This window comes from Rosa rugosa, chromosome 1 (genome assembly GCF_958449725.1).
Source record: "Rosa rugosa chromosome 1, drRosRugo1.1, whole genome shotgun sequence".
NCBI lineage: Eukaryota > Viridiplantae > Streptophyta > Magnoliopsida > Rosales > Rosaceae > Rosa > Rosa rugosa.
In genome coordinates, this window is record NC_084820.1 from 66,836,451 (window position 1) to 66,862,731 (window position 26,281).

The window sequence follows — 26,281 nt, forward strand, 5'->3', positions numbered from 1 at the left end:
AAATTTGTGTGGTAGAGTACAAAAATGGAGGGAATGATGGTCATTCTCCATGGAAAATGGCGGGAAATCAATGTCCGGTAGAGTCTAGGGTCATTTAAGTCATTTCATTGCATTTTTGGGGTCCACGTGCTTGCTACGTCAGACATCTGACGGAGCCGTCAGCGAAATCTGACGGAAGTACCTCGTCGATAGCAAAATATGGGTTCAGGTATCACATTGATACCATTGGGAGTGTGGGTATCAAACTGGCCGGTGCACAAGAGTTAAGGAACTTATGGTGCATTTTTCTCAAAAAATAATAATAATAACACGGGCCAACTCCAGATGTTTAAGATTTGCGAAAGTTACTGCACCATATAAATGTGGGGTAGTAACACATTGCAAAGTGTTTTTACCGTCCAAAATACCCATGCAATTTTTGTATTTTTTTTAAGGATTAAATTATGTTTAGTCCCTGTACTATGACCATTTTTTCGTTTCAGTCCCTGACATTCTTAATTAATCTGAAAAGTCCCTAACGTCAAAATTTCTTTCTGATTGGTCCCTCCCGCGTCAAATTAGGAATTGACCTTAGGTGAAATGTCCAATATACCCCTCTGTTATTTCTTTTTCCTTTTTAATTTATTTTTCTCCTTTTTAATTTCTTTTTTTCCTTTTTTTCTTTTTTCTTTTTCCTTTTTAATTTCTTTTTTACTTTTTTATTTTTTTATTTTTCCTTTTTAATTTCTTTTTTCTTTTTTCTTTTTTCTTTTTTCTTTTTTCTTTTTAATGACCATCGTATCCTGCTGCATCGGTAGCGCCACGTCGGCGAACCAATTCAGATCGACCCGAAACCCCAATTCTTGTTCTCCATGCCGGCGGCCCTTTTTTTTTTTTTTTTCTTTTTTCTTTTTCCTTTTTTTGTTTTTCTTTTAGGGAAATGATTGAAAATGTCACTTTAGAGAGTGAAATGATAAAAAGGTCACCTAGTTTCCCACTTGATAAAAAAGTCTATAATGAATTGCTAGTAATATTAATTTAGTCCTTATGAATAATGAAGTAATGTTAAAAAAGGCCAGTTTTTAATTTTTTTGATTCCGATTCTGCCCCGAAGGGTAATACACGTTATAACTGTTCATTCAAAATCTCAAAGCTCAAATTTTCTCTCTCGTTGACCAGATTAGATTGGTAGAAGACGATTATCTGATCAAAATCTAAAACCTTGATGCGATTCTGATCGGAGCTTTTTTTATCCCAACTCTCTCTCTCTCTCTCCAATGGCGTGCATCTTCTTCTTCTCTGTTTCTCTGCCCTCGCTTCGCATCCGGAGCAGGACGACGTCGTTTGGATTTGAAATCGATTTCGAGCTTGGAAAATGTTGAAAATGGAGCGGTCGTTCCCCTAGGAGGTGCTGGAGCACGTGTTCTCATTCCTGCAGACGGACGGCGACTGGAACTCGACCTTGCTGGCGTACAAGTCATGGTAGAAGATCGAGCGGTGCGCTGAAAATTCAAAGCTTTGGTTTTTGCATTATCAGTAATCTTGTGAGTGTTTCTTATCCTTTCTTCAATCGCATCGAAAATTTTCGTTTTTGTTTTTACTTTTCTCGTTGTTCCTTAGTGTTTTGTATGATTATTGGTAAATTTTCTGTGAAACTTTGAAAGAGGAAAATTGAGCAACAGTGTTTGATATGGAAGAATTTGTCTAGATGATTTAGCGTGATGTGATTTTCTTTGGTTTGAGTAGTTTTGAATCATGAACGCTTCGATTTAGTTGTTTTCTTTGATCTAATTGAAGCGGTGTGAGTTTCAGATATTGTTGGTTTTAGCTCTATCCTTCTTGTAGGCAGTGAGTACAATGATGACTATAATTCATACTGCTGAGGAGGAGAAAAACCTACAGTACTCCATCCAAATTCCACCACACTATAACTGGTACCCTTCAATTGATTTGTAAGTTTGATTTTTTGGCATGCCATCTACCTGTTTGATAAATTGCCTCTTTTTACTTTCGATTAGGTTCAATGTAGCTTCTGTTTCGCACTGTTTTTGTGCGGATAAACTGTTATTTTTAAGTAGTTGGATGATGGTGGTTAGATATATAGCTTCCAATTCTTGCCATCTACTTAGTGAAAGCGATTGTGTTGCTTAAAGATTAGAGAATAGTGTGGATGATCTTTTGTTTGTGTGTTCAGAGGATCAAATAGAATCCCTTGGAAATGCATCTTTCAGAGATTGTTGTACTGTTTGTTATACAGCCTTGTAGCTTTCATTATTTAGATTTCACAATTAATAGAAGTCAAGACGTGTGGGTTGGAATAAGGAGAAGAAGAAGCGGCGCCTCCGCAATAGGCGACCTAAGCAAAACTCCTCCGCATCAGGTTTGTTATTTGATTTCCATTGCTCTATTTCCTTGCGTTTTGGGATATCGCACTTCTTTGGTAGCAGTTTGATTAGTGCTTTTACATTACTACAGCTTTGACTAAATTTAAACATAAAGATGAAGATTATGACATTCTCTCAACAAGGATCTCAGGTTATTTGTATACTTTCTGCAAATAGTACCATAACAAATGTCACACTACGACAGCCCAGTACTTTTGGAGGTATTTTAACATACGAGGTATGGCCTTCCCTCCTTTGCGGGTGTTTGTAATTTTTAAATTTTAACACATGAAGTTACTGCATCATGTAACTTCTTAGCTGCAAAGTAATTAGTTGAATCAGAATTGATTGAGACCTCTATTTATTGTGCCATGACCTCCAAAACCATGCAGGCCAAATGTTGGAAATCAACATCAACTTTCTGCAATGATAGATCTCTAGGAATCTCTCTTTCCGAAGCACTTTCACTCTCTCAAAGTTCCTTATCCTTTTATTTACCTGCACAAAATATCTGACTAGACAAAATGCCTTAAGAAGAATCTATAGAATCGAGTGGAACATTGCATTGTTGATGGTTCTATTAGCTGGTGCATGTTACAGGGTGGCTTGTGAAGTGATATAGGAACTTGATATATGTAACAATGTGAAATGTGAGGAATGTCGTGTATTTGCAAGCAATGTGCAATGAAGTGGTATGTGGTGAACCTGGGATTTCCTGTATGCATTGTTACTTTAATAGCTTTCAAGTCATAATGCTCTATGTGGTTGATGTTCTAATTGAGGGCTTCCACTTGTGTGGTATACCTGACTAAGGATTATAAAGTAACACAGAAGTTACAAGTCGTATTTCAGCGTTTGTGTCACCTTTGAATTATGCCTGTATCTAGTTTTCACTTGAGTATCTTACAAAAGTTGCTGAATCTGTGTTGGTATGAAATCCAGGTCATTTGCACCCTTGGTAGCCTAGTCTTTGTAAGCATCTTACTCATTCGCGGGTCACCGTTAACCTCAAGTCACTGACCATGTGACTGATCATGTCATAGTCATGAATATATCACTGACCATATCACCGATCATGTAATTGTCAAAGTCACTGATGATATTCTCATTTTCACAATTTTGTACAGGATATATAGATAGAAGACATGGGGCGGGGCAAAAGAAAACATAAGGAAGAAAGTGAAGAAGAAGATCATGAAGAAGAAGCAGAAATTCCAGCGAGGAAGAAAAAGGATATGAAGAAGAGTAGCAAGGATAGAAGAAATTTTAGAAATTTGTTTAGAGCCTAGGATGCAAGTGAATTAAATCAATTACTTTTTTGTATCTTTTTATAGCGTCACTGTTATGTCTAATTTTTCTTAATGAAACATTATTTTTATAATGTGACTTTACTGGTGACTTGAGATGGACAGTGACTTGGCTATGGATTGACAGTGATATGGTCAGTGACTTTGCCGGTGAGTTGAGATTAACAGTGACTTGACCAGGAATTGATAGTGACATGGTCAGTGACTTGACCAGTGACTTGAGACAGTTACATGGTCAGTGACTTGAGATAGTGACTTAGTCAGTGACTTGAGACAGTTACATGGTCAGTGACTTGAGACAGTGACATGGTCAGTGACTTGGCCAGTGACTTAAGACAGTTACATGGTCAGTGACTTAAGGTTAACAGTGACTTGACCAGTGACCTCACTAACTAGGGACTTGATCAAAATTACTTTTATAGGTAAATTGGTCCAATCCTCCTCACCCAGATTCCTTTTGAGGGGATTTCTACTCATCTAGATTCGCCTCGAGAGGATTACTCCTCACCCATGTTAGCCTTGAGGGGATCTATCCTCACAATCCTCACAGAGATTCATCTTTAGGGAATTACCTTACTCCTCATCCTAATTTGCCTTAACGGTATCACCCAAATATCTCCTCAAGGAGATTACTCTTCATTCATATTGGCCTTGAGGGGATTTCTTCTCACACAGATTCCACTTTAGGGAATTACTTACTCCTCACCCAAATTTGTTTTGAGGGGATAGCTCCTCACACAGATTTCCTTTGAGGAAAGAGATTACTTCTCACTTATATTGTTCGAGAGGGGATTTCTTCTCAAGACGTGGTCAGTCAGTGACATGTGTATAACAGTGATGTGGTCAGTGACATGTGATTGACAGTGACTTGAGACAGTGACATGTGATTGACAGTGACTTGAGACAGTTACATGGTCAGTGACTTGACCAATGACTTGAGACAGTTACATGGTCAGTGACTTGAGGTTAACAGTGACTTGACCAGTGACCTCACTAACTAGGGACTTGGCTTGAACAATGACTTCACTGGCTAAGGATTAACAGTGACATGGCTAGTAACTTGGCCAGTGACATAGCCAATGCTACAATGAACAGTAACATTGCTAGTTACTTGAGGTTATGTGACATGGACAGGGATTGACAGTGACATGTTTATAACTGTGACATGGCCAGTAACTTGGCAAGTGATATGTGATTGACAGTGAGTGATCAACATTGAACATGACTGGTGACCTAACCAGTGACTTATGGAGTTTAGCTATATTCAACCATTCATTGTATAGGAACATGCCAAAAGAGAATACAAGATCCGAAAAAAGAATAAGGCATGAGAACTCAAACGCTATATTGACAATAGTTCTAATAAGTAATAACCACAATATCACCCCACAACAGAAATCACCACACATCACTCTCATAAAATATAATAAATAACTTCCACAACAACACAACCACAATTTAAACACGAACAAAGTTACTGTTTTAAAGAGAAATAAAAAAAAACTCCCCGAATGAGTCAGAACAACATTAAGGCGTCTAGGTAAAGGCCGATGCTCAGGGGGAATGTTGTGCCATGTTTTTATGCCCATTATAATTGCATTCTTTTTTTCCGGGATCTGATGTGGTTACAGTGACATCCTTAAAGAACTTGAGATCATAAGGAAGCTAGTCTCCAAGGCTGTTTCCCATCCTTTCCAATACCCATTTCTCGAGTTGCAACCACAACAACTTGGTAAGTCCTTTGTGGATTCAGCTGGATGTTGCCATTGCCATTTTCATTTGCGGTCACTACTTCACCAGCCATTGTTGAATACAAAGAATGACACAAGCTCAAAGTAGCAACTTCAAACGAGGACTGCACAGCCAATTGTTATGGAAGTGGGGTAAAGCCTACGATAGTAAGATAAATGTCAAAATACATGCAAGTACACATGTGGTTGGGTGATCAAGACAGAGAATGAGATTAGTGAATTGAAGTATTAATCAGAAAACCCTATGTTATCATTATATTTATGCACCAACTCATGTCATTTGCATGCTGGACATAATCAATAACAGATACAAAGTTAATATTATGTGCTACTTGCTTAAACGTAACAAATATGCAGATATGTAAAACTTTAACATGGCATACCTTTGTAATTCTCCAGAACTTTGCTTCTTAACCGGTGACTTTCCATTGGCATTTTCAGCAAGCTCCCTCTGCTTTTCCTTCACTTTAAATAGCTCAATCATTATTCCTACAGTACAACATCAAAATAACCATATACAGCTCATAAAATAGTTACATATTCGAGATCTTGCAAGTTAATATGATAAGACAGCAACCCAGCAAAGCTTCAAACTTGCTCTAAAAACCGATTCAACAACCTTGAAATATGAATAATTGTAACAATTAGATAAGAAAACCTCAAATTCGTGATTCAGGGGAACAGAGTTGATACATAAGAATCAAAATATTGGGATAAATATGCACCTAAACACATATGAATCAATAGAGATTATCAGTCAATTCAAGTATGAATTACACGTCACCAACACAATAATTAACAACAACAACAACCAAAAAACAAGTGCGTTTAAGAAGCAAACCTTGACAAAGTTTCGAGAGTCTTGGTAGACCCCTTGGATGAAGTGAACACATCATCAATACCAGCAAATTGGAACACCTTCTTGGGAACCCTAGCCACCATAATACCAGAACCACGAGGAGCAAGCACCATCCCCACGATAACAGAGCCACACTTTCCGGTGACCTTGCAATGCATGGTGTGGGGCTTTCCGATCTTGTAACCCCTCCTCACAGGAATCACCCACAGCTTAGCCACAATAATGGCTCCACGAATAGCAGTAGCAACCTCCTTGCTGCACTTGATGCCGAGTCCGACATGGCTTTTGCTGTCGCCGACGACGACAAAGACCTTGAAGCCTCTGATTCCGCGGCCGAAGCCTCCAGGCTCGCCAGTGGCGCCGCCTCCTCTTTCATCCATAAAGTCGAGGAAGACGCCGGCTTGAATCGAACAGACAAAGTCGTTTGCCGAGCGGGATGGAGTTGCTGCCTCTCGAACCTTCCAGCTCTGCCATTGTTCACAGCGGCCGCTACCATTATCGTCAACGAAGATCTCAACGACGAAGAAGCCATCAATTTCTGAGCTCCGCGAACGAACAAAAAATCCAGATGCAGAGAATTTGAGAGAGAGAGAGAGAGTTTTCGGTAAGGGTCGAGAGTCTGAATGAATAGGGGTTCAGACAGGCTTGGTTAATGGGAGGGAGAAAGAGAGCTGTCGGTGGCAGTTTTTGTAATTAAGTTTAACTCTAGTGGCAGGTTGTAAATGGGTGACCTTAATTATCATGGGGACATTTGTGTTACCTGAATTATAATAAGACACTTCAAAATGACCTCTTTTATCATTGACCCTTTTCTTTTTTCCTTTTTAATTTCTTTTTTCCTTTTTCTTTTCTTTTTTCTTTTTTCTTTTTTCTTTTTTCTTTTTTCTTTTTTCTTTTTTCTTTTTTCTTTTTTCTTTTTTCTTTTTTCTTTTTTCTTTTTTCTTTTTTCTTTTTTCTTTTTAATGACCATCGTATCCTGCTGCATCGGTAGCGCTACGTCGGCGAACCAATCCAGATCGACCCGAAACCTCCATTATTATTCTCCACGCCGGCGGCCATTTTCCTTTTCCATCACTATTCTTCTTCTTCTTCACTTCTAGTTTTGGTCAACTTGGCCACCAAAAACCATCATTTCAACTAGACCCAAAATCCAAATCACCATTTTGAGCAAGACCAAAAAACCTCAGGGTCTGAAAAAATGGTAGTTTTCAGTGAAAAGTTTCCAAATTGAGGCTTGATGTGGAGAGAGAAAATGAGATTTGAGTGGGAGAGAGAGAAGTAGGCTGTGAAAACAAGAGGGGAGTGGTTTAGCGGCGAATTTCCGAGCTGATTGGGATCTGCTTGTGTTTGGGAGATGGCGTCGGCGATGATGGAGGCGAGGGCGGATCCCAACAGAGGGAGATGGCTTCAGAGAAGGTGAAGAAGATATCGATTAGCTCATAGCCTCTTGCTTTTGCTCGATGTCCATCTCTGCACCGCCAAGCTAGGTCTTTGCTGGGTTTGGTTTCAATTTGGGGAGAGAAACAAATGGGTTGTGGAGTTTGATCGGAATGGGATTGGTGGGTTGATGAAGGAGAAAGTAGGCAAAATGAAAAGAAAAAAAAAAGGAAAAAAAGAAATTAAAAATGAACAAGAAAAAAAGAAGAAAAAGCAAAAAGAAATTAAAAAGGAAAAAAAGGAAAAAAAAAAACTAAAAAGGAACAAGAAAAAAAGAAGAAAAAGCAAAAAAGATATTAAAAAGAAAAAAAGAAATTAAAAAGAAAAAAGAAAAAAAAAGGAGAAAAAGAAATTAAAAAGAAAAAAAAAAGGAGAAAAAGAAATTAAAAAGGAAAAAGAAATAATATAGGGGTATATTGGACATTTTACCTAAGACCAACTCCTAATTTGACGCGGGAGGGACCAATCAGACGGAAATTTTGACGTTAGGGACTTTTCAGATTAATTGAAAATGTCAGGGACTGATACAAAAAAATGGTCATAGTACAGGGACTAAACATAATTTAATCCTTTTTTTAAAATATGACAACTCGATTAATAAGGATTACATTGTAAATATGTAAAAACTGTATCATAATTTAAAATGATGAAACTAATACGAAATGCAACAATACATCAGAAAATAAACCTAACACATATACTATTGAATGCGATATCGCATTTAATGAAGCACTGGATATAATCTAGAATATGTAAAAAGCTACTGATGATATGATCGACCATGCATATTTCACTCTAAATACGTCAAACAAAAGAAAATATTCCATGAACGTAACTGGTGGTATGATCGATTATGCATACTCCACGCACAATATGTTGAATAAAAAGCAATTTTCTACCATAGTACCAAAGAACCAAACCCTTCAAACCCATCACAAACATAAAAAGAAACCAGGCCTAGATTTAGATCCAACCTAGGCAACAAATCCGAACCCTGGCCACAAGGGAGCTTGGGAGAATAAAAATTAGATGGGCCAAAACTTATCTTTATATATAAAGCGAAGCGTCTGGTACTGTTCATAGTTTGGTTAAATTTTTAAACTTCCGAAATTGCCCATAGTTAACAACGTAAATTACAGAGCATATAGGAAAAAAAAAACAAAAAACAAAAACAGGTGAGACTGAAACCAAGATTCGGCTTCTGCCGGACACATAGAAAACGAGAAAAAAAAAACCGAGAGAGAGAATAGGGGAAGAAGGGATAGAGGAAGAAATTCGGAATAAGGAAGAAATGGGGAGAGAGAGGAAGAAGCAGAAGACGGAGCGGGAAGGAAGGAAGAGGAGATGCAGAGGAAAGAAAGGAAAAGAAGCATGAAAAGAGGAAGAGGATTGGATTTTTGGGCGTGTACAATAATTTACAAGAGGGGTGAAAGATTGGGGCATGGTTCAGATATACATGCAATTGAGATTGTTGGGTATCTGAAAGTAGGGAACTTTGTTTCTGGGGAACTTCAAAGGTCAGACTTAACCATCTGATTTGTTTCAACAAATTTGCACAAGTTTGGGTCTTTGATTGTACTCAAGACAAGTTTTGTTCTCTGGTGGTTGAATGCCTGATTTGAATACCAGTAACCATACCATAATACAATTCTCGGCCAGTAGAACGCCTTGGAGAGTTTATAGAAATCGGTGAATTTTTCTTTTTTGGTCTTTGGTTGCATGTAATTTTTGTTGAATTTGTTCTTTATTTGTTGAGGTAGCCTTCGTGTTCTTAGCTTCTGGGTTTGGATACTGTGTAATAATGTCTTTATTTACATGCTCTGCTGATCAATCTGAACCATTAGGTGCAAATACTTGATGATGATGGTGAAGTGAAATGTGTGTTTATGAGTTCAAGAAAGCGATGCCCTTTTCGTTTTATATTTGTGGCAGGTGCCCTGTTGCTTCGTTTGATTTGGGTCGTCAAGTATCGAATAAGTTATTGTTTCATTGCAATTTAAGCCACACCCTTATTAAAGGTATGCATGCTTGCCCATTTTTGCAGTTTAATGAGTGTTAGAGTATGCTACTTAGCTCAGTATAATAATAAGCATACTCCACATCAAAAAATTTAACAATTTTAGTTAAAATCAAACCGATTTCTTAGAGGCAATGTCTTATGCATGCTTGCCCATTTAGCAGTTTAATATTAATAAGCTGCTTTCACAATATGTTCATATTAGTTTGCTATCCCATTATTAATGACAGCCCTCTTTGTGATATTCACTTCTTGCCAAATCCTTAAAGTAACCAGGGACTCAATTCATGAGGTACTACACAAAACTAAGCTATATCATTCACTTTCTGCAGGAAAAATCAAGCACTCGCATATATCTTTGTGCAAGATGGAAACTCCTTGATTTTAACTAAAATTGTTAAAATTTTTGATGTGGTTTTTGTGTGTAGGACTCTTATGAGGATCTGTTTAAAGAGCTGAGCAAGTATAGACTGATCATTCTCAGGCTAGAATTATAATTAAAGAGTTGGTCTGTTGGTGTATGATAAGCAATTGGATAGGCAAGAAATGGATGACTTGATGAAGCAAGTTTCAGACCAAAAGTCGAATCAAAGCTGCTGTCCAGTTGGTTAAGGATGAGCTAGAAGCTGAAAGAAAGTTGAGAAAGCATTCAGCCGCACTTCTGCACGCGCGTGAAGGCTAATAAACCTATAATGATCAGCATGATAATTAACGGAGGAATTGCAGGAAGCATTGATCTTTTTTTTTTTGGGGCAAGCCTTAGCGTAAATATTGATATAAGAGGACCGGTACCAAGCTTAGCATACGCTAGGTTTGCGTCATTTTTATCTACCTCTTTTCATGTCAGGTAGTAATCTTTTGCATTTAACTTGGTGCAATAATTTATTCTTCAATTTTGTTATTTTTTTTGTTTCTTTCATATCAATAAGATTAATCGAACTTCTATGACGAGTATGAACAAAAAAAAGTCAAAACTCAAAAGTATGAGAATGTTCGCATGACTAGTAGACAATATAAATGAAGGAGACCAAAAGGGAAAAGAATTGGCTTTTTTCTTCTTCTTTTTTCTTTTTTTTTTTTGTGAAAAAGGGAAAGAATACAATTCTCAATTCTGAACTCAAAAGTATGAGAATGTATAATTGTATATCGCATTTTTTTTTTTTTTTGAGTTCAAATGAATTCCATTGATTGAACGGCCAGAACGGCACATACAAACGGTCCATATGGACACCCGGTACCATTCACTGTTACAAATCTTGCTCAATTATTCAAAGAGCCTATATGACTATGTAAAGTCGTTTCACAGAAAATAAAATAGTTTGAATCCTCCTTTGCCAATGCACGCAATTGACTATGTATATCGCATGACTAGTAGACAATATAAATAAAGGAGACCAAAAGGGAAAAGAATTGGCTTTTTTCTTTCTTTTTTTTTTGTGAAAAGAGGAAAGAATACAATTCTGAACTCGTTCTCGGTTCTCACTCCATTCAAATCCAAGCATACGTGTACTCTCAAAATTCACAGCCCTCAACCTCCCTTTCAGCCCTCTATCTATGACCAATAAGATCACAGCCATGAAGTGTACCTACATTGGGATCCAAGGCTTAGATTTCCCAGACAGAAAAATATCCCCGTCTCTCCCAATTTTAATACTTGTTTGCAAAGGCATTCTCGAAGGCTAGAAACAGTCAAAGTCTAATGTTTTGACACAAAGCGTGTGAATACATAGTTATTCGCGCAACTTTAAATGTCAACTGTCAACAAAATCTGTGTGATGGTCAGTTTTTCTAGTGTCCTGTCGTTCTGACTTGAAATTTCCAAAGCGATAAGGGATACGAAATCAAAGAGCTAGCAAGAGAGTTGCAAGTTGCAACTCGTGAGACTGACAGCCACAGATTTTTATCATTTCACAAACACTAACCGGACCCTGAGGTTGGCGGTGGCATGCATAGATATTTATCTATATATATGGATGTGTACAGTTAAAGCTTCTTGAATATCTAGTCTTTCTCAATCTGAGGTAATTAATGGCAAACTTATCAGTGAAGATAGTTGAGGTCTGCAGGGTGGCACCAAAACCAGGTTCATCAGAGAACCAGTCACTTCCTCTAACATTCTTCGACTTATTCTGGCTCCGTTTTCAACCCGTTGAACGCCTCTACTTTTACCAAACCTCTTCCACCGATTCCGTACTTTCCAAACTCAAAACCTCCCTATCTCTCACTCTCCAACACTTCCTACCTCTCGCCGGAAACCTCACCTGGCCCCAAGACTCCCTCAAACCCGTTCTAAGCTACGTTCAAGGCGACGCCGTTTCACTCACCGTAGCTGAGTCCGATGCAGATTTCGACCACCTCATAAACAGTATCTCTCTTGCAGCCCAAGATTTCAGACCTCTTGTTCCTCAGTTGGACGTGACTGATGAGCGAGCCGCCGCCATGGCGTTGCAAATCACTGTCTATCCCAACCGCGGTTTCTCCATCGGAACGGCCATGCACCACGCAATCCTTGACGGCAGAACTTCGACCTCGTTTGTCAAAGCATGGGCTCATATATGCAAACATGAAGAAGCACAAGCACAAGCTCTGCCTTCGTCTTTGGTACCCTTTTACGACAGAACGGTCGTCAAGGACCCGGCCGGGCTCGATGAACTCTACTCTGTCCATCACCAAAACAAGGACGGCCGGACCGACAACAGAAGCTTAAGCATTGTCTCCTACCGTAAAGCTTCAGATCAAGAAGACTTGATTCGGGGCACATTCGAGTTCACTCGCGCATTTATCCAATCACTTAGAGGGCATGTCATATCTAAAATGGCTTCTGATTCATCGCTCCACTTGTCAACTTTTTCTCTGGTCTATGCCTACACATGGGTTTGTATGGTGAAGGCCGAAGAAATCAAAGGGGAGAAGACGGTAGTCGTCTTCGGGGTGGACTCCAGGTCCCGGTTGGAACCTCCAATACCTGCAACGTATTTTGGTAACTGCGTAGTGGGTCGTGTAGCAGTTGCGGAAACAAAAGGGCTATTGGGTCAAGATGGACTGGTTGTAGCTGTGAAAGCAATCACAGAAGCTTTAAGAAGCTTGGAGAAAGGGGTTTTGGATGGGGCAGAGAATTGGGTTTCGAAATTTCTCGATGTTTCGCTGTATGATAGGATATATTCGATTGCAGGGTCACATAGGTTTGAGGTTTATGATACCGATTTTGGATGGGGAAGGCCGAAAAGGGTTGAGGTAATCTCCATTGATAAGACGGGAGCCATTTCTCTTTCGGATAGTAAGAATGGTGGTGGAGGTGTTGAGGTTGGCGTGGTTTTGAAGAAACAGTATATGGAGGCTTTCGATGCTCTGTTTGCTAGCCCAGTGCATTAGGATTGAGATTCTCGACCAAGAAAACAAGGATTTTCTCATTCTATTCTTGGTTTTTCATGCTTTCTTGTAATAAGAATTATTATTACTATCGTTTGTTTTTTGAGAATGAACACAACAGAATTATTTTCAAAATGTATGATGCATCATGTGGGCAATTGTCGTGTTTTCTTTATATTAAAGATTTAAGTTTCTTGAAATTAACCTTCTTTTAATAAAAAAAATATATATATATATATATATATATTCTGGAGGACGGTGTAACTTTCCACCGCGCGCCTTCTGATATCACTGAGATTTGAACTCAAAACTTCCGTGATGTTAGCTATGTTAACTAACCAACAGACCACGGTTCACTTACAATTTCTTGAAATTATTGAAATTTGAACTTATCAATATTCGAACAATATAAAGCATATTTTTGAAACCAACTATTTGTCATTATTTAAAGATATGTCAATTAACACCAAATATTTTCATTAAAATTTTCGTAATTCTGAATACCAAAATTTTCGTAAATATAGAATACCAAAATTTTTCCCAAAACCAAGACTAGGAAGCGTGCTTTATAACCATATACCTTTGACAAGGGTGGGAGTAGCGTCATAACTAATCCATCCATTCATGCAATATGCCTGCCTTGATTCATGCAATATGCCTGCCTTGATTCATGTATACTTGCGTCTGGAGTTTAAATATATAGCGACATTTGCAATTCTCATACCGAAAAAGTTGTTGTTGCTTCCTACGTTCATGATGCTGCTGCACCTTATGAATCATAGATCTATATGAACAAATTGTGCACTACATTATTTGGAGATCATAATTAAACATATATATCAAGAAAAACAACGCTCGACGTGCATCGAGGAAAAAGCTTACATACGTCATCGACAAAATTGGACCTCACTCATGTGGTCTGAAATGAAATCGGGCCTGACCATGTCCAAATTAATTGGACACTCCAACCTTTATTGGACAGTCCAATCCTATATTTCTATGGCCCGTAAACCATGACTTTGTCAACTTTGATCTTTGTAATTCAGTGGATTGAAATCATTGAATGAATCGTTACAAGTTCCATATAAGAGCAACTCCAACAGCTTCCCTATAATTTCTGTATTATAAGGAAGCAAAAGTCAAAGCTTTAGCCTCTTTTTCTTCTCCAACTCCAACAGATTCCTTATTTTACAACAATCTCTAAAATCTCTATATTTTTCTTTAAAATTTTAGAGTTTGCTGTAAATATAGGGAATTTGATTTTCTCTTTCCTCACTTTCCCTAAAATAGGGATAGTTATAGAGAATCTGTTGGAGCAAAAGAGGCTTATTTTTCCCTAAAGTAGAGAAAAATCAAAATATAGGGAATATGTTGGAGTTGCTCTAAGTACTGTACTATGTGGTAAATAATCACATATTCTGAATTTTCAAAATTATACGACATGAAAATATGTCAGAGTTTATAACGAAGAAATTAAAATATACAAAACATTCTGAAAAAAGAAATTGAATGAAAGGCCTAATAGGCCCTCAGGCGGCCAATAGTCACCACTAGTCCACTACTCTAGTACTGTAATATACTATAACTTAGAGGTGGCAAACGGGCCACTAAGCACGAGCACGGCACGGGCCCGGCACGCTTAAAAGCGGCCCTGCACTGCCCAAGCCCGTTAGTGGCCCGGCACGACCCGAGCACGTTAGAATAACGGGTCGGGCTGGGCCTAAGAATATTGGCCCATTGGCCCAACCCGGCCCGAGCCCGTAATGGGCCCGGCACGGCCCGAACACGACATATTGTGGGCCGGCCCGTTACAAACACAAAATTTCATTTTGTTTTAAAAATATTAAAAAACTACAATGATGAGATTTGAATATGAGACATTTTTATTTAAAATCTCATGACAATTCCACCAATGCTTTCTTTTATATTGTCAAAATAATGAACCAAAACATTATATCCTTATTTTGACATAAGCATTTTTTCTAAATATTAAATACATGTTTATTAATAAAGACTAATCTCATAATAATACAACTATAGAATGAAGGAAAGAATAATAGATACTAAATCTTCATTATATTAATAAAGATTAATCTCACAATAATATACTAAAAACAATATATTTTGAATTTTTTTTCTTTCTTTCTTATAGTGGAATATAAAAAATTATTAGAAATCTAATCTTAAAAAGCTAAGATTAAGAAAAACGTTGTAGAACTTAATTTATTTTAAAAGGGAATTATGAAAAAGGTCATATTAGAGTATGAAATGATAAAAAAATCACCTAGTTTCTCACTTGGTAAAAATGTCCATTATGAATTGTTAGTAATATTAATTTAGTCCTTATTAATAATGAGGTGATGTTAAAAAATGTCAGTTTTCAATTTTTTGGATTCCGATTATGCCCTTAAAAACGTTTATAGCTTTATACTCAAAAATATCAGAGATCAAATCTTCTCTCCATTTTGATCAGAAATCCCAGAGCTCCGATTAGAAATCCAAAAGGTAGAAGACGAAACTCAAACTTCACCTGGCGTCAAGGCCCAAACCCAATCGGTCACCTACATGCCCAGACCCAACGACGGAGCTCCGAGTGCCCAAAACATAATCCCCGGCGACGGAATTGGACCGCTCGTAATGAACGCTGTCGAGCAGGTGATCGAGGTGATGCACGCGCCGGTCTATTTCGAGAAGTACCTCGATTCCTCTAGTTCTTTTCTAATCGTGAAATCTCAGTTTTGATTTTTATTTTTGTTTTCTAGTTTTGTAGTACCCCGATCTGTTTGGTTTTGATGCAATTTATCAATGGTTAGTTCTTCGAGTAGGTCTACCTGGTACAATTTGATTTTGCTTAATTCTATTTGTGATAGAAGCATCAAAATGATCTCTGTGGAAGCAATTGAATTGCTGGAGTTGTGTATGCTTTGTATTGATCACGTTTTCAGTTTTTGTAGTATTGATTTTTAATTTCTTACTATTTCTAGGATTAGGTTGAGGTTGAGCTCTTTGATTTTCAATCACTATTTGTATTTGAGCTGAAATTGATGTGGTGCTCCGTTTTTGTGCTTTCTCTATTTGTTTCCACTTGTAGGCTATAGTGGTGCTAAATGTAGTGGTGCTAAATGTTAAACTACTAAAAGAAAGTTTTTGTGGTCTCTCTATTTAGGGGTTGATGTTGCTATTGAACGTCTTGGAACTTTCTTTTTGTTATTGTATGGTGCTGGGTAGTATCTATAATGAGGATGATTAGTTTCTTATAACTAGACAATTGTTTATTGCCTGTTGCTTTTACCAGGCTTTAACTTATGATATGAGTTAGGTTAAACCAAGTCCTATTCCATTTGGTTCAAATCTAAATCTGCCCCATTAGATTTGGGTGGAGGGTGGCTTACCTGTGCCATCCGAACATCCATGAAATGATGAAAGAACGAATCTGTGGAACTCAGAGTAAAATTGAAGTGTTGAAAAGTTAAAAGACTTGCTGGAAGTAACATGCAATGTGTAATGGAATTGTGTTAGAGCTCTGTATGATGTTATTAGGTTTCTGCTATTCATTTTAGATATTTTTGTTAAGAACATGATTTAATTTGATACTTCTGCTACTTCACTAATTTTGCATGAAGGTTCGGCTTGTCAATGAGTTATATGGGAACCAGATTAAAGAAATTCACTGTACGTAGCTGACCTAGCTACCACTTGATTTTGTTTGCATTGCTGATTTTGGCTAGTTGGTACATTTTCCTTTCTGCATTATACTTTTTTGTTTTGTTTTTTTTATTTTTTTCCTGCTTTCGATATAGTATTTCATTAATTTTGATATACTAAACATGTTAGTAGTCATCTATCAGGATTTTATTCTTTTGGTGCCATATATAAATTGCAGGTCACATGGGTTTTATATATTGAGTCATTTCCTTATGAAGGTTATCTTTTGAGATCAGCAATTTGTTATTGTTGCTAATACGCAAATATCCTAAGTTGCTGAATCATAAACTAGCCATTTCTATATTTCTTTGAGAGACAAATGTGGCTGGTACTACTTGTTGCTTTTCATATCCGTTGTCACATGATAATAGATTGTTTTCTAAGTCATCAAAATAAATACACTGATTTTTGAATGTGGTAAGCATGAACAGATTCATCCTCTTGAGTAAAGATATTTATTATCATGCTGAAGAGTGTAATTTTCTCTTTTGCAACAAGGTAATTGTTAAGCTTAAGTATGGAGATCTTGTTTCCATACTTCCAACCAATGTCACTGTAGTAGTATGGCCCGTTCAAATCTGGAGATTCAGTCTAAATATATCAACCATGAATACACTGGAAGCTCCAACTTGTCTACTCTATGCAGAGGATGCCTTACGAACTATGAGCTTACCTGAAGGTATACTTGTAATGTATAATGTTTTTCCTTGTTTAGTATTGTCAATAACAAACTATCTTGATGATATGAACATGTGACCTTTGTATAGTTATAAGCAAAGATATCTAGGTCAAAGAGTTGGTTTCACTAGATGTAACTTTCCTTGCATAGTTATAATTAAGCAAAGATATCTAGATGAAAGAGTTTGTTTCACGAGGGCAAAACATTTTTCATGAACTTTTTTAGTGTGATGTTCATGTCTACGCTTTATATGCATCTGTTTTTTCTAATACAATTCTGATTTTGTGTTTTTGGCTCCTACTCTAGCATATACAGAGATTGTCTTGAATTTGCCATATAAGCTCTTCGGAAAATGCACAAAGAGTCCGCTTAATATCACACTTGTGAACGCAGCTGGATTTGTACAAAGCCATAGCAAAAATTGGTTTCGGGAAAAGGATAGCTCTCTGATCTAGTTATAGGCTAAAATTAGTAGTTTTTTTTTTTAATCTCATTATTGTATATATTTGTATCAGGAGCGGTGTATCTAATTTGTCCTATCACTATAATCCAGACTAGTTTATACTTGAATAAATTGATAGCAACTTGCATTCATTTACTTCACTGCCGTAAATTGAGAAACCTTCTATAAAGATCAATTACACTATTAAACAATGACATGGATATAACAGTGGCAAAAGTGATTTTGCCAGGACTTGGTAAGTGACATGATAGTGACTTGGTCAGTGACTTCAGTTACATGATCAGTGACTTGCCCAGTGACATAACCAGTGACTTGAGGTTAACATTGACTTGCTTAGTGACCTCACTAATTAAGGACTTGGGCTGGCTAATGACTTCATTGGCCTGTGACATGGCCAGTGACTTGGTTAGTGACATGTGTAACAGTGAGTTGACCAGTGACTGTCAAAGTCAATAAGTAACTGATCATGTAACTGTCAATCACATGTCATTTGCCAAGTCACTAGTCAGGTTATATTGCATGTCACATAGTCATTGTTATACACACGTCACTGACCAAGTTACTAGCCAAATCACATTGCATGTCACTGACTATGTCCTTGTTATTCACGTCACTGATCAAGTCACTAGCCAGTGAAGTAACTGACCATGTAACTGTCAAAGTCAGTAAGTAACTGATCATGTAACTGTCAATCACATGTCATTTGCCAGGTCATTAGCCAGTGAAGTAACTGACCATGTAACTGTCAAAGTCAGTAAGTAACTGATAATCTTCAGTAAGTAACTGACCATGTAACTGTCAAAGTCAGTAAGTAACTGATCATGTAACTGTCAATCACATGTCATTTGTCAAGTCACTGGTCAGGTTATATTGCATGTCACATAGTCATTGTTATACACACGTCACTGACCAAGTTACTAGCCAAATCACATTGCATGTCACTGACTATGTCCTTGTTATACATGTCACTGATCAAGTCACTAGCCAGTGAAGTAACTGACCATGTAACTGTCAAAGTCAGTAAGTAACTGATCATGTAACTGTCAATCACATGTCATTTGCCAATATTCCTCTACAAATAAAAGGACCAGTGCTCACCAATTACATACAGCTAAACTATTCAAGATTTCTCTATAAATTTCGCGGCGGTATATATGTAATGACATCACTGTTCATGCTATGCATATGAACTATTATCAAGAAATTTATTCAACAATTCATCTTACATTCAAGCAGACACATAAAAACTCGGCTATAAAAATAAAACACAGCGAGACTGAACTTAAGAAGAAATCACCCCAAACCCAGCATTGTCATACTGCCTCATCTTTTCTGGGTCAGATAAGATGCCATACAAAAATGCAACCTCCTCGAACTGTTCTGCTACTTCCGGATTGCTTGTATTCTTGTCTGGATGATACCTGATCCATAATTTGGTTCAAAACAATATTACATGTGAAACCATTTCCAAGACTAGCATCATAATTACTTGACTAAATAAATTGAATGCTAAACGTCTAAACTTCTGGTCATTCCACTTAAAACTTAAACTTCCCAAAAAAATCTCAAAACCCAACAAGAATTCATACAAAGCAAACAATGAAATGATGAATCTCGAAGACGGAGAAACACCAAAGTTGAGCCGTCGATTTATCCCATTTCATAGTGATCATAGCAACCAAAGAAAGGAAGAGGATCAAAACACACCTTTTCAGATATGGAACAATGAATTTCAACCATAATCAATTTCTGGCCACAAGTTTTTTAGAGACAATAAATCAAACAGTTCATCTGCAATTTTGAACATCTTAGAATGGCTGTATATGACGCAACTACCTCAAGTCCCCATAAATGGTTCAGTTGGAAGCTGAAATTCTAACAGAGCTCCAAAATCATGCATGCTCAAACTTCTTTCACTCTAATTCATTCAAAAATGGATTAGAGTAGCTAACATTTAAATCTCAAAATAAACACCAAAATTGAACAAATGCTCTAAAAGCAAACTTTGTTTCAACATAATTCAAATCATGCAACACCCAAACCAACCAATATCAGATTCAAAAATGGCATCATAATAAGGCATGATAAATAAACAAAAACAATAGCAAAGATAATAGCTTTTCCAATGCTCCACTTAGTGTCCAGCAAAACACATGAGACAAATTCATGTGATCATAAACAATCAAGATCAATTGAAAACACGAAAATGAACCACCTTTACCTTGGAATTCTCATTGCCAACCTGGTTCTCTAGTTCTGCAGCTTTGAATTCCCAACCATCATCGTTGTCGTCATCAAAATATGAGATTCAAAAATGGCATCGTAATTTAAAATAGGTTTTGAAATTACCGCCGGAGACGGAGATCTAGTAGGCCGAGTCGTCAAAATCGCCAGAAGACCGCTCCCGCCGATTGGTGCCATTGCTGGAGTAAGAAGATGGTACCTGCATGAGGCGGTTGACTAGAGAATCGGAAACCGAGTTCATCATCCTCGTCGTCATCATCGATCGTCGTCTGCGATGGTGGATGGTGACTCGATTTCCGGTGGATTTGAGAGAGAGCGAGAGGGGTTATTCTAAAATGGATCGGGGAAGAGAGAGTTGATGGCATGAGTTGTAATTAAATTTAACTCTAATGGTAGGTTGTAAAGATGTGACCTTAATTATCATGGGGACATTTGTGTATCCTAAATTATAATAAGGCACTTCAAAATAACCTCTTTTATCATTAGCCCTTATTTTAATTTTCTAAATAGTTAAATAAAATTAATTTTTATTTGTTCAAATTAAGATTTTAAAATCGTGCTTTATAGTGGGTAGGCACGAGCACGGCCCGTTATTGACTCGGCACGAGCACGACTCGGCACGATATGGGCTCGGGCCGGGTTTAATGTTTAAGTAAATGGGCCGGCGTGAGCCCGGCACGATAATAAATGGGCCGGCCCAAACACAGCACGAAGCACGACTAGGCCCGTTTGCCACCTCTACTATAACTCACTGTAACATGAGAGTAATGTTGGTATTGATGTATATTAATTTCAACTCACTGTTTAATCTATAACATATTATTTAATACCTGTAATATGCTAGTAGTAAATCTTGAAAACTAAAATTTGCCATTGCTTCTAGGCAATTTTAGACCACGTCTTTGTTTTCATTGTTTATATAGACAAGTTTTTTTTTTTTTTTTTTTTTTTTTTTTGATCGGGTTAGTTGTTAATAACTCACACACCCATGCAGTGGTATCCCAGCGCCAGGACACCTGCACCGACATTGCTGCGAAAGCCTGGCAAAACCAGACTAATCCACTGCACATAGAGAAGTTGACAAGTTGACAAGGGTGTAATTGCGTCTGGCCTTTAAACACTTACCCTACGTGGCTACAATTGAAATTTGCATTCCAACAACTTTGCTGCATAATCCAAATCCATATATATATGTCTATATATACAACATTATTGGATATACAGACCTCGATATTCATATGCACGTTAAACTTTTTCCTGCTCGTCCATCGAACAATGGCGCAACCAAACTCGGTGGAAGTTGTTAAGGTTTGCAGGGTGACTCCACACCAGAGTTCACGGGACTTCGCCGCACCAGAGGATCAGTACTCCCTTCCTCTAACCTTCTTTGACTTGGTCTGGCTAAGGTTCCCAACAATTCAACGCGTTTTCTTCTTCGAAACATCTTCTTGCCCGAATTTCATATTTTCCAAGCTCAAAACCTCACTCTCTCACACTCTCCAACACTTTCTGCCCCTCGCCGGAAATCTCACTTGGCCCCAACACTCCCCCACACCCGTCCTCCGGTATGTCAAAGGTGACGCCGTTTCGCTCACCGTAGCCGAGTACTCTAATCCTGAAGACTTCCACCACCTCTCCGGCAGCCAATTTATTGAAGCCGAAAAGTACTATCCTCTTGTTCCTCAACTTGAAGCTTCTGCACCGATAGCTTTGCAAGTCACTCTGTTTCCCAACAACGGCTTTTCCGTAGGCACAATCATGCACCACGCCATCATGGACGGCAAATCTTACACCTCGTTCGTTAAGTCATGGGCTCGGATATGCAAACATGTGGCTGGATCCGGGTCCTCTTGTACCGTTTCGTTACCGGAACAGCTACAACCATTTTATGACAGAACCGTCGTTCAGGACCCGGCCGGGCTCGGAGAACTCTACTCAAGCCAATACCTAGATGAACACGGCCCCAACAACAGAAGCGTAACGCCTTCGAATTCTCTTCATTTTGCAGTGGATGTTAAACCAGACTCGATCAGAGGTACCTTCGAGCTCACAAGAGCGAAAATACAAGCACTCAGAGAGCATGTGATAAAGACTACAATGGCTTCTGATTCTTCACCACTTCATCTGTCAACTTTTTCTTTGACATGCGCGTTCTGTTGGGTTTGCTCAGTCAAGGGTCAAGAAATCAAAGGCGGTAAAACCGCTCTGGTTCTTGCGGTGGACGCTAGGGCTCGCTTGGACCCTCCGATACCCGCAACGTATTTTGGGAACTGCATTGTGGGTCGTGTAGCAATTGCAGAAACAAAAGGGCTATTGGGAGAAGATGGCTTGGTTGTGGCATTAAGTGCAATTACTGAAGCTTTGAAGAGTTTGGATAAGAATGGGATCTTGAATGGGGCAGAGTCGTGGGTGTCAAACTTCATTGATTTTTCACAGTATGAGAGAGTGTTTTCGGTGGCGGGTTCGCAACGGTTTGAGGTTTATGATACTGATTTCGGATGGGGGAGACCGAAGAGGACTGAGGTGGTTTCCATAGATAAGACAGGAGCCTTCTCTCTTTCAGCTAGCAACAATGACGGTGGAGCTGTTGAGGTTGGGTTGGTTCTGAAGAAACTGTATATGAAGGCTTTTGCTTCTTTATTTGCTGATGCAATTTAAGTTGTTTGAAGAAGTTTCGAGTACACATCATGAATGATCTATATGGGAGTATGGAGTTGCAATATAGGCGTTCCTAGTTTTCTTAGGGATGCATATGGATCTAAAGTTTAGATATTGAGCGTTTTTCGCTTGGTGTATCTATATTTTCTTTATAGTAATGTATATATTTGTTAGAAGTTGAGCGCATTTGACTTTATCAATTCTCATTGATAGTGAATAGATTGTATCTAGTTTATGGAGCAGAGTCTGAACCCTTTAGGCGGGGTTGATAAGCTCATTTAAATAATTTTTGTATGGTATATGATAAAAAAATTTAGTATTTAGTATTTTAGTAACATAATTTATCATAGGAAATCGAACCACTGATGTAGCGTAACTGCTTAATCTATACTTTCCTCATTACTTGAGCTAACCAACACGGAAGTATAATCCTATAGAAGAGATCTTGTTCAAATAAGGTTGTTTATCAATTCTTATGTTTATTGACAAATAATTTAGTTATTATTTCACAAGTCTGAACCGCGGATACTATCGCTCCCAAATTAGTATCTTGTGAACATAGTTTATTATTTCTTCCACTATTTATGGTAGCTGAGATTGATTACTAAACTCGTAATTATGGTAGATTTCTTTGTCTCTTAAACTATTTACTTCGACCTACCTTTGAACAAATTGGATCAATACCACCGCTTGAACTTTTTCTCTTCACTCTATATACGTCACCGATCTCCCTATTTCCTTCGCAGATATGTACTTCCGACTCGAATAAAGAGCAGAGTTATCCAAATTACCAAAAATAGCATGCCATGCATTTTGTTTGGTTTGTACTACCTGCGAACTTGGATAACACACAGCCACACACCTGTTATCGTCTGTGGCTCAGCGATATGACACAACAGCATCGGCACGAGACATCTAAGTGATACAACTATACAAGTAAAGGGATTTTTTTTTTTTTGGTCATACAAGCCTACAAGGGATTTATTCATACAATTCTATCTCGAGGTGCCGGCCTTATCCGGCCTTGGCGCGAAATTTCTTTATAAAATACGCATGCAAATTTGGTTATTAGCTCAAAAGCCTTTAACACGCACTCAGCTTCTTCTTGCCCTTATCCAATGCCGCACCCAAACACATCTGTCCAGATAGTGGAGGTTTGCAGGGTGACACCGCAACCAAACTCACCGGACTCCACCGCCGACACACCAGATCTGTCCCTTCCTCTAACCTACTTTGACCTATTTTGGCTGAGGTTTCCACCTGTTCAACGGCTTTACTTCTATGAATTAACATCTTCTCCCTCTAATTTGGTACTTGAAAATCTCAAATCCTCCCTCTCTCTCGTTCTCCAACACTTCCTACCTCTCGCCGGAAACCTAACTTGGCCCCAAGACTCCCACACTCCCATCCTACGCTACTTCCAAGGCGACGCCGTTTCACTCACAGTAGCCGAGTCCGATGTTGATAACTTCGACCACCTTTCAGGCTACGGTGAGTTTATTGAGGCCAAAGATTACCATCCTCTTGTTCCGAGATTGGACGTCTCTCACGAGCAAGCTGCAGCCATTGCATTGCAGGTAACCCTATTTCCGAGTCGCGGCTTTGTAATCGGAACAACCATGCACCATGCGATCCTTGACGGCAAAACCTCAACCTCATTTGTTAAATCGTGGGCTCATGCATGCCAGCATATGATAGTTAACGATGGCGTTTCCACTGACTCGGATTTTTTGTTACCGGATCAGCTCAAGCCGTTATATGAAAGAACGGTGATTCATGACCCGACGGGGCACGGACTTGGATCCCTCTGCGCAAATGAATGGCAAAACATGGACGGTCCAGACAACAAAAGCGTAATGTGGTATATGAAAACTCCACCACCAGACTCAGTTCGAAGAATCTTTGAATTTACGCGCGCAAAAATACAAATCCTAAGGCAAATAGTACTGGATGCGAAAGTTTCGGATTCATTACTTCATTTATCCACGTTTACTCTAGTATGTGCTTATATGTGGGTTTGTTTAGTCAAGGCACAAGAAGTAGATGGTGACAAAATGTCGGTTCAGGCCTTTAGCGTGGACTGTAGGGCTCGTTTGGATCCTCCTATACCTGCAAACTATTTCGGAAACTGCGTAGCCGGTGCGGCGGGGTTCGTGAAAGCGAAAGAGTTACTGGGTGAAGATGGGTTGGTTGTGGCGGTGAGGGCAATTAGTGAAGCTATACAGGGTTTGGACAAAGGGGTTTTGAATGGAGCTGAGGTTTGGGTTTCGAGAATCAAGGACTTTGTGCAAGTCGAGGGAGTGTATTCTACTGCTGGCTCGCATAGGTTTCAGATTTATGAGACGAATTTCGGATGGGGTAGGCCGAAGAAGGTTGAGGTGGTTTCAATAGATAGGACCGGAGCGATTTCACTTTCGGATTCGAAGAACGGCGGTGGAGGGGTCGAGGTTGGGGTGGTTTTGAGAAAACATGCCATGGAAGCTTTTGGTTCTCTATTTGCTAAAGGTTTTGGAGACCATTGAGTGAAGTGATACACTGATTATGCGTGCTTTTTGTTGGGTACCTAATAAGTTTTGTACCACATTGAATTAAATGACAATTCGAAGTTGAGTATTTTTATAATTTCTTTTTTGCTAGCTTCATATTACGTACGTAGGGTTCCTAATGGTTTCGTTATATTTCCAGTCTTTAAGATAGTTCTGTACGTATTCCATGATTTCGATCCATGGAGTTTGAGACGTAATTACCTTTATTATTAGGTACGAGGAGTCATATATGGCATGGGATCGATGTCTCTGCATGATCCACAGCTAGAGTGAGAGGCCAACTAGTCTTGCAGTTCTCTAGTGGTATATATGGGTATAGATACCAATTCAAACTTCTCCAGTATAATCCAAATAGTCTGGATAATGAAATAGGCAATGAAATAATATAAAATTTAATTAATCTAGAATACATACATATTTGACTCGATATTTAGCTAAATTAACTTCTACGCAGGGATGCCAATGAGGAAAGCCGAGGATGATGATCAAAAACTCATCTCCAAAATCATTCCTTACCCAATCCGCCCCCCCCCCCCCCCCCCTGCAATATTCTCCTACCCTTCGATCCCCATCTCCCGAATCGTTCCCACTCTCATCACCTCCCTACTCTCCCTTAGTATAAGGAATTTTTCATTTCCATCCAGTTATCCTTACTTGATGTCCCTCAGATTTTTCCAACGAACATTTGGTTTAATAGATACCTCATTTCTCTCTAACAAAATTATTAGATGTCCCAACTTCAAATTTGTCTCCTCTTTTTTAAACAAAGACAAAGATATTCCTCTATATTCTCCCTATTCAGTCAAATACTAAAAAATACCCTTCTAAGAGCAAGTTCACCAATTGAGTTATTAGGTCAGACACTGTTCACTTCTTTTTAATA

General features: G+C 38.4%; 5 protein-coding genes and 1 long non-coding RNA gene across 13 annotated transcripts; 5 read left to right on the top strand and 1 right to left on the bottom strand.

Annotated features, from left to right (window-relative positions):
• The first annotated feature begins 1,193 nt into the window (after window positions 1-1,193).
• On the top strand, window positions 1,194-3,686 carry LOC133745415 (uncharacterized). Its single transcript, XR_009863606.1, has 4 exons — window positions 1,194-1,523; window positions 1,792-2,359; window positions 2,455-2,601; window positions 3,491-3,686. It is a non-coding gene; the product is annotated as an uncharacterized LOC133745415 (long non-coding RNA).
• A 1,292-nt stretch (window positions 3,687-4,978) lies between these two features.
• On the bottom strand, window positions 4,979-6,915 carry LOC133745423 (small ribosomal subunit protein uS5w-like). 6 transcript variants are annotated; one of them, XR_009863611.1, is made up of 3 exons: window positions 6,263-6,915; window positions 5,805-5,886; window positions 4,979-5,525 (listed from the first exon to the last, which is right to left on the bottom strand). XR_009863611.1 is itself a non-coding variant. In XM_062173496.1 (3 exons), the coding sequence occupies exons 1-3, from the start codon at window positions 6,658-6,660 to the stop codon at window positions 5,515-5,517; spliced, it is 486 nt and encodes a 161-aa protein (XP_062029480.1). In that variant the 5' UTR covers window positions 6,661-6,915; the 3' UTR covers window positions 4,979-5,514. The 6 variants fall into 6 exon arrangements, 2 of the variants coding, with proteins under 2 accessions (XP_062029480.1, XP_062029472.1); XR_009863610.1 differs by having other exon boundaries at window positions 4,979-5,560; XR_009863623.1 differs by having other exon boundaries at window positions 5,805-5,910; window positions 6,263-6,913.
• A 1,984-nt stretch (window positions 6,916-8,899) lies between these two features.
• LOC133745442 (uncharacterized) lies at window positions 8,900-10,666 on the top strand. Of its 3 annotated transcripts, none has more exons than XM_062173525.1 (4): window positions 8,900-9,406; window positions 9,650-9,735; window positions 9,965-10,026; window positions 10,163-10,666. In XM_062173525.1, exons 1-4 carry the CDS (start codon window positions 9,327-9,329, stop codon window positions 10,229-10,231), a joined length of 297 nt encoding a protein of 98 aa, XP_062029509.1. In that variant the 5' UTR covers window positions 8,900-9,326; the 3' UTR covers window positions 10,232-10,666. The 3 variants fall into 3 exon arrangements, 2 of the variants coding, with proteins under 2 accessions (XP_062029509.1, XP_062029502.1); XM_062173518.1 differs by having other exon boundaries at window positions 8,900-9,234; window positions 10,163-10,652; XR_009863631.1 differs by lacking the exon at window positions 9,965-10,026 and having other exon boundaries at window positions 10,163-10,655.
• Window positions 10,667-11,492: 826 nt separating this feature from the next.
• On the top strand, window positions 11,493-13,247 carry LOC133745461 (phenolic glucoside malonyltransferase 2-like). The gene has a single exon (XM_062173538.1). The coding sequence runs from the start codon at window positions 11,763-11,765 to the stop codon at window positions 13,104-13,106; it is 1,344 nt and encodes a 447-aa protein (XP_062029522.1). The 5' UTR covers window positions 11,493-11,762; the 3' UTR covers window positions 13,107-13,247.
• An 8,222-nt stretch (window positions 13,248-21,469) lies between these two features.
• LOC133745469 (phenolic glucoside malonyltransferase 1-like) lies at window positions 21,470-22,899 on the top strand. The gene has a single exon (XM_062173547.1). The coding sequence runs from the start codon at window positions 21,470-21,472 to the stop codon at window positions 22,850-22,852; it is 1,383 nt and encodes a 460-aa protein (XP_062029531.1). The 3' UTR covers window positions 22,853-22,899.
• A 1,054-nt stretch (window positions 22,900-23,953) lies between these two features.
• On the top strand, window positions 23,954-25,374 carry LOC133733467 (phenolic glucoside malonyltransferase 1-like). Its single transcript, XM_062161094.1, has one exon. The coding sequence runs from the start codon at window positions 23,971-23,973 to the stop codon at window positions 25,372-25,374; it is 1,404 nt and encodes a 467-aa protein (XP_062017078.1). The 5' UTR covers window positions 23,954-23,970.
• The last annotated feature ends 907 nt before the right edge of the window (window positions 25,375-26,281 follow it).

Bases quoted from the DNA above. Each gene is read 5' to 3' on its own strand.
- LOC133745423 (XM_062173488.1), bottom strand. From the start codon at position 6,660: ATGGATGAAAGAGGAGGCGGCGCCACTGGCGAGCCTGGAGGCTTCGGC. The intron at 5,882-6,262 runs GTTTGCTTCTTA...TTTAAAGTGAAG, and splicing joins ACTCTCGAAACTTTGTCAAG to GAAAAGCAGAGGGAGCTTGC. The intron at 5,561-5,804 runs GTATGCCATGTT...TTACTATCGTAG, and splicing joins AGTTCTGGAGAATTACAAAG to GCTTTACCCCACTTCCATAA.
- LOC133745442 (XM_062173518.1), top strand. From the start codon at position 9,062: ATGCAGAGGAAAGAAAGGAAAAGAAGCATGAAAAGAGGAAGAGGATTG. The intron at 9,235-9,649 runs GTCAGACTTAAC...TATTTGTGGCAG, and splicing joins GTTTCTGGGGAACTTCAAAG to GTGCCCTGTTGCTTCGTTTG. The intron at 9,736-9,964 runs GTATGCATGCTT...TATTAATGACAG, and splicing joins AAGCCACACCCTTATTAAAG to CCCTCTTTGTGATATTCACT.
- LOC133745461 (XM_062173538.1), top strand. From the start codon at position 11,763: ATGGCAAACTTATCAGTGAAGATAGTTGAGGTCTGCAGGGTGGCACCA.
- LOC133745469 (XM_062173547.1), top strand. From the start codon at position 21,470: ATGGCGCAACCAAACTCGGTGGAAGTTGTTAAGGTTTGCAGGGTGACT.
- LOC133733467 (XM_062161094.1), top strand. From the start codon at position 23,971: ATGCCGCACCCAAACACATCTGTCCAGATAGTGGAGGTTTGCAGGGTG.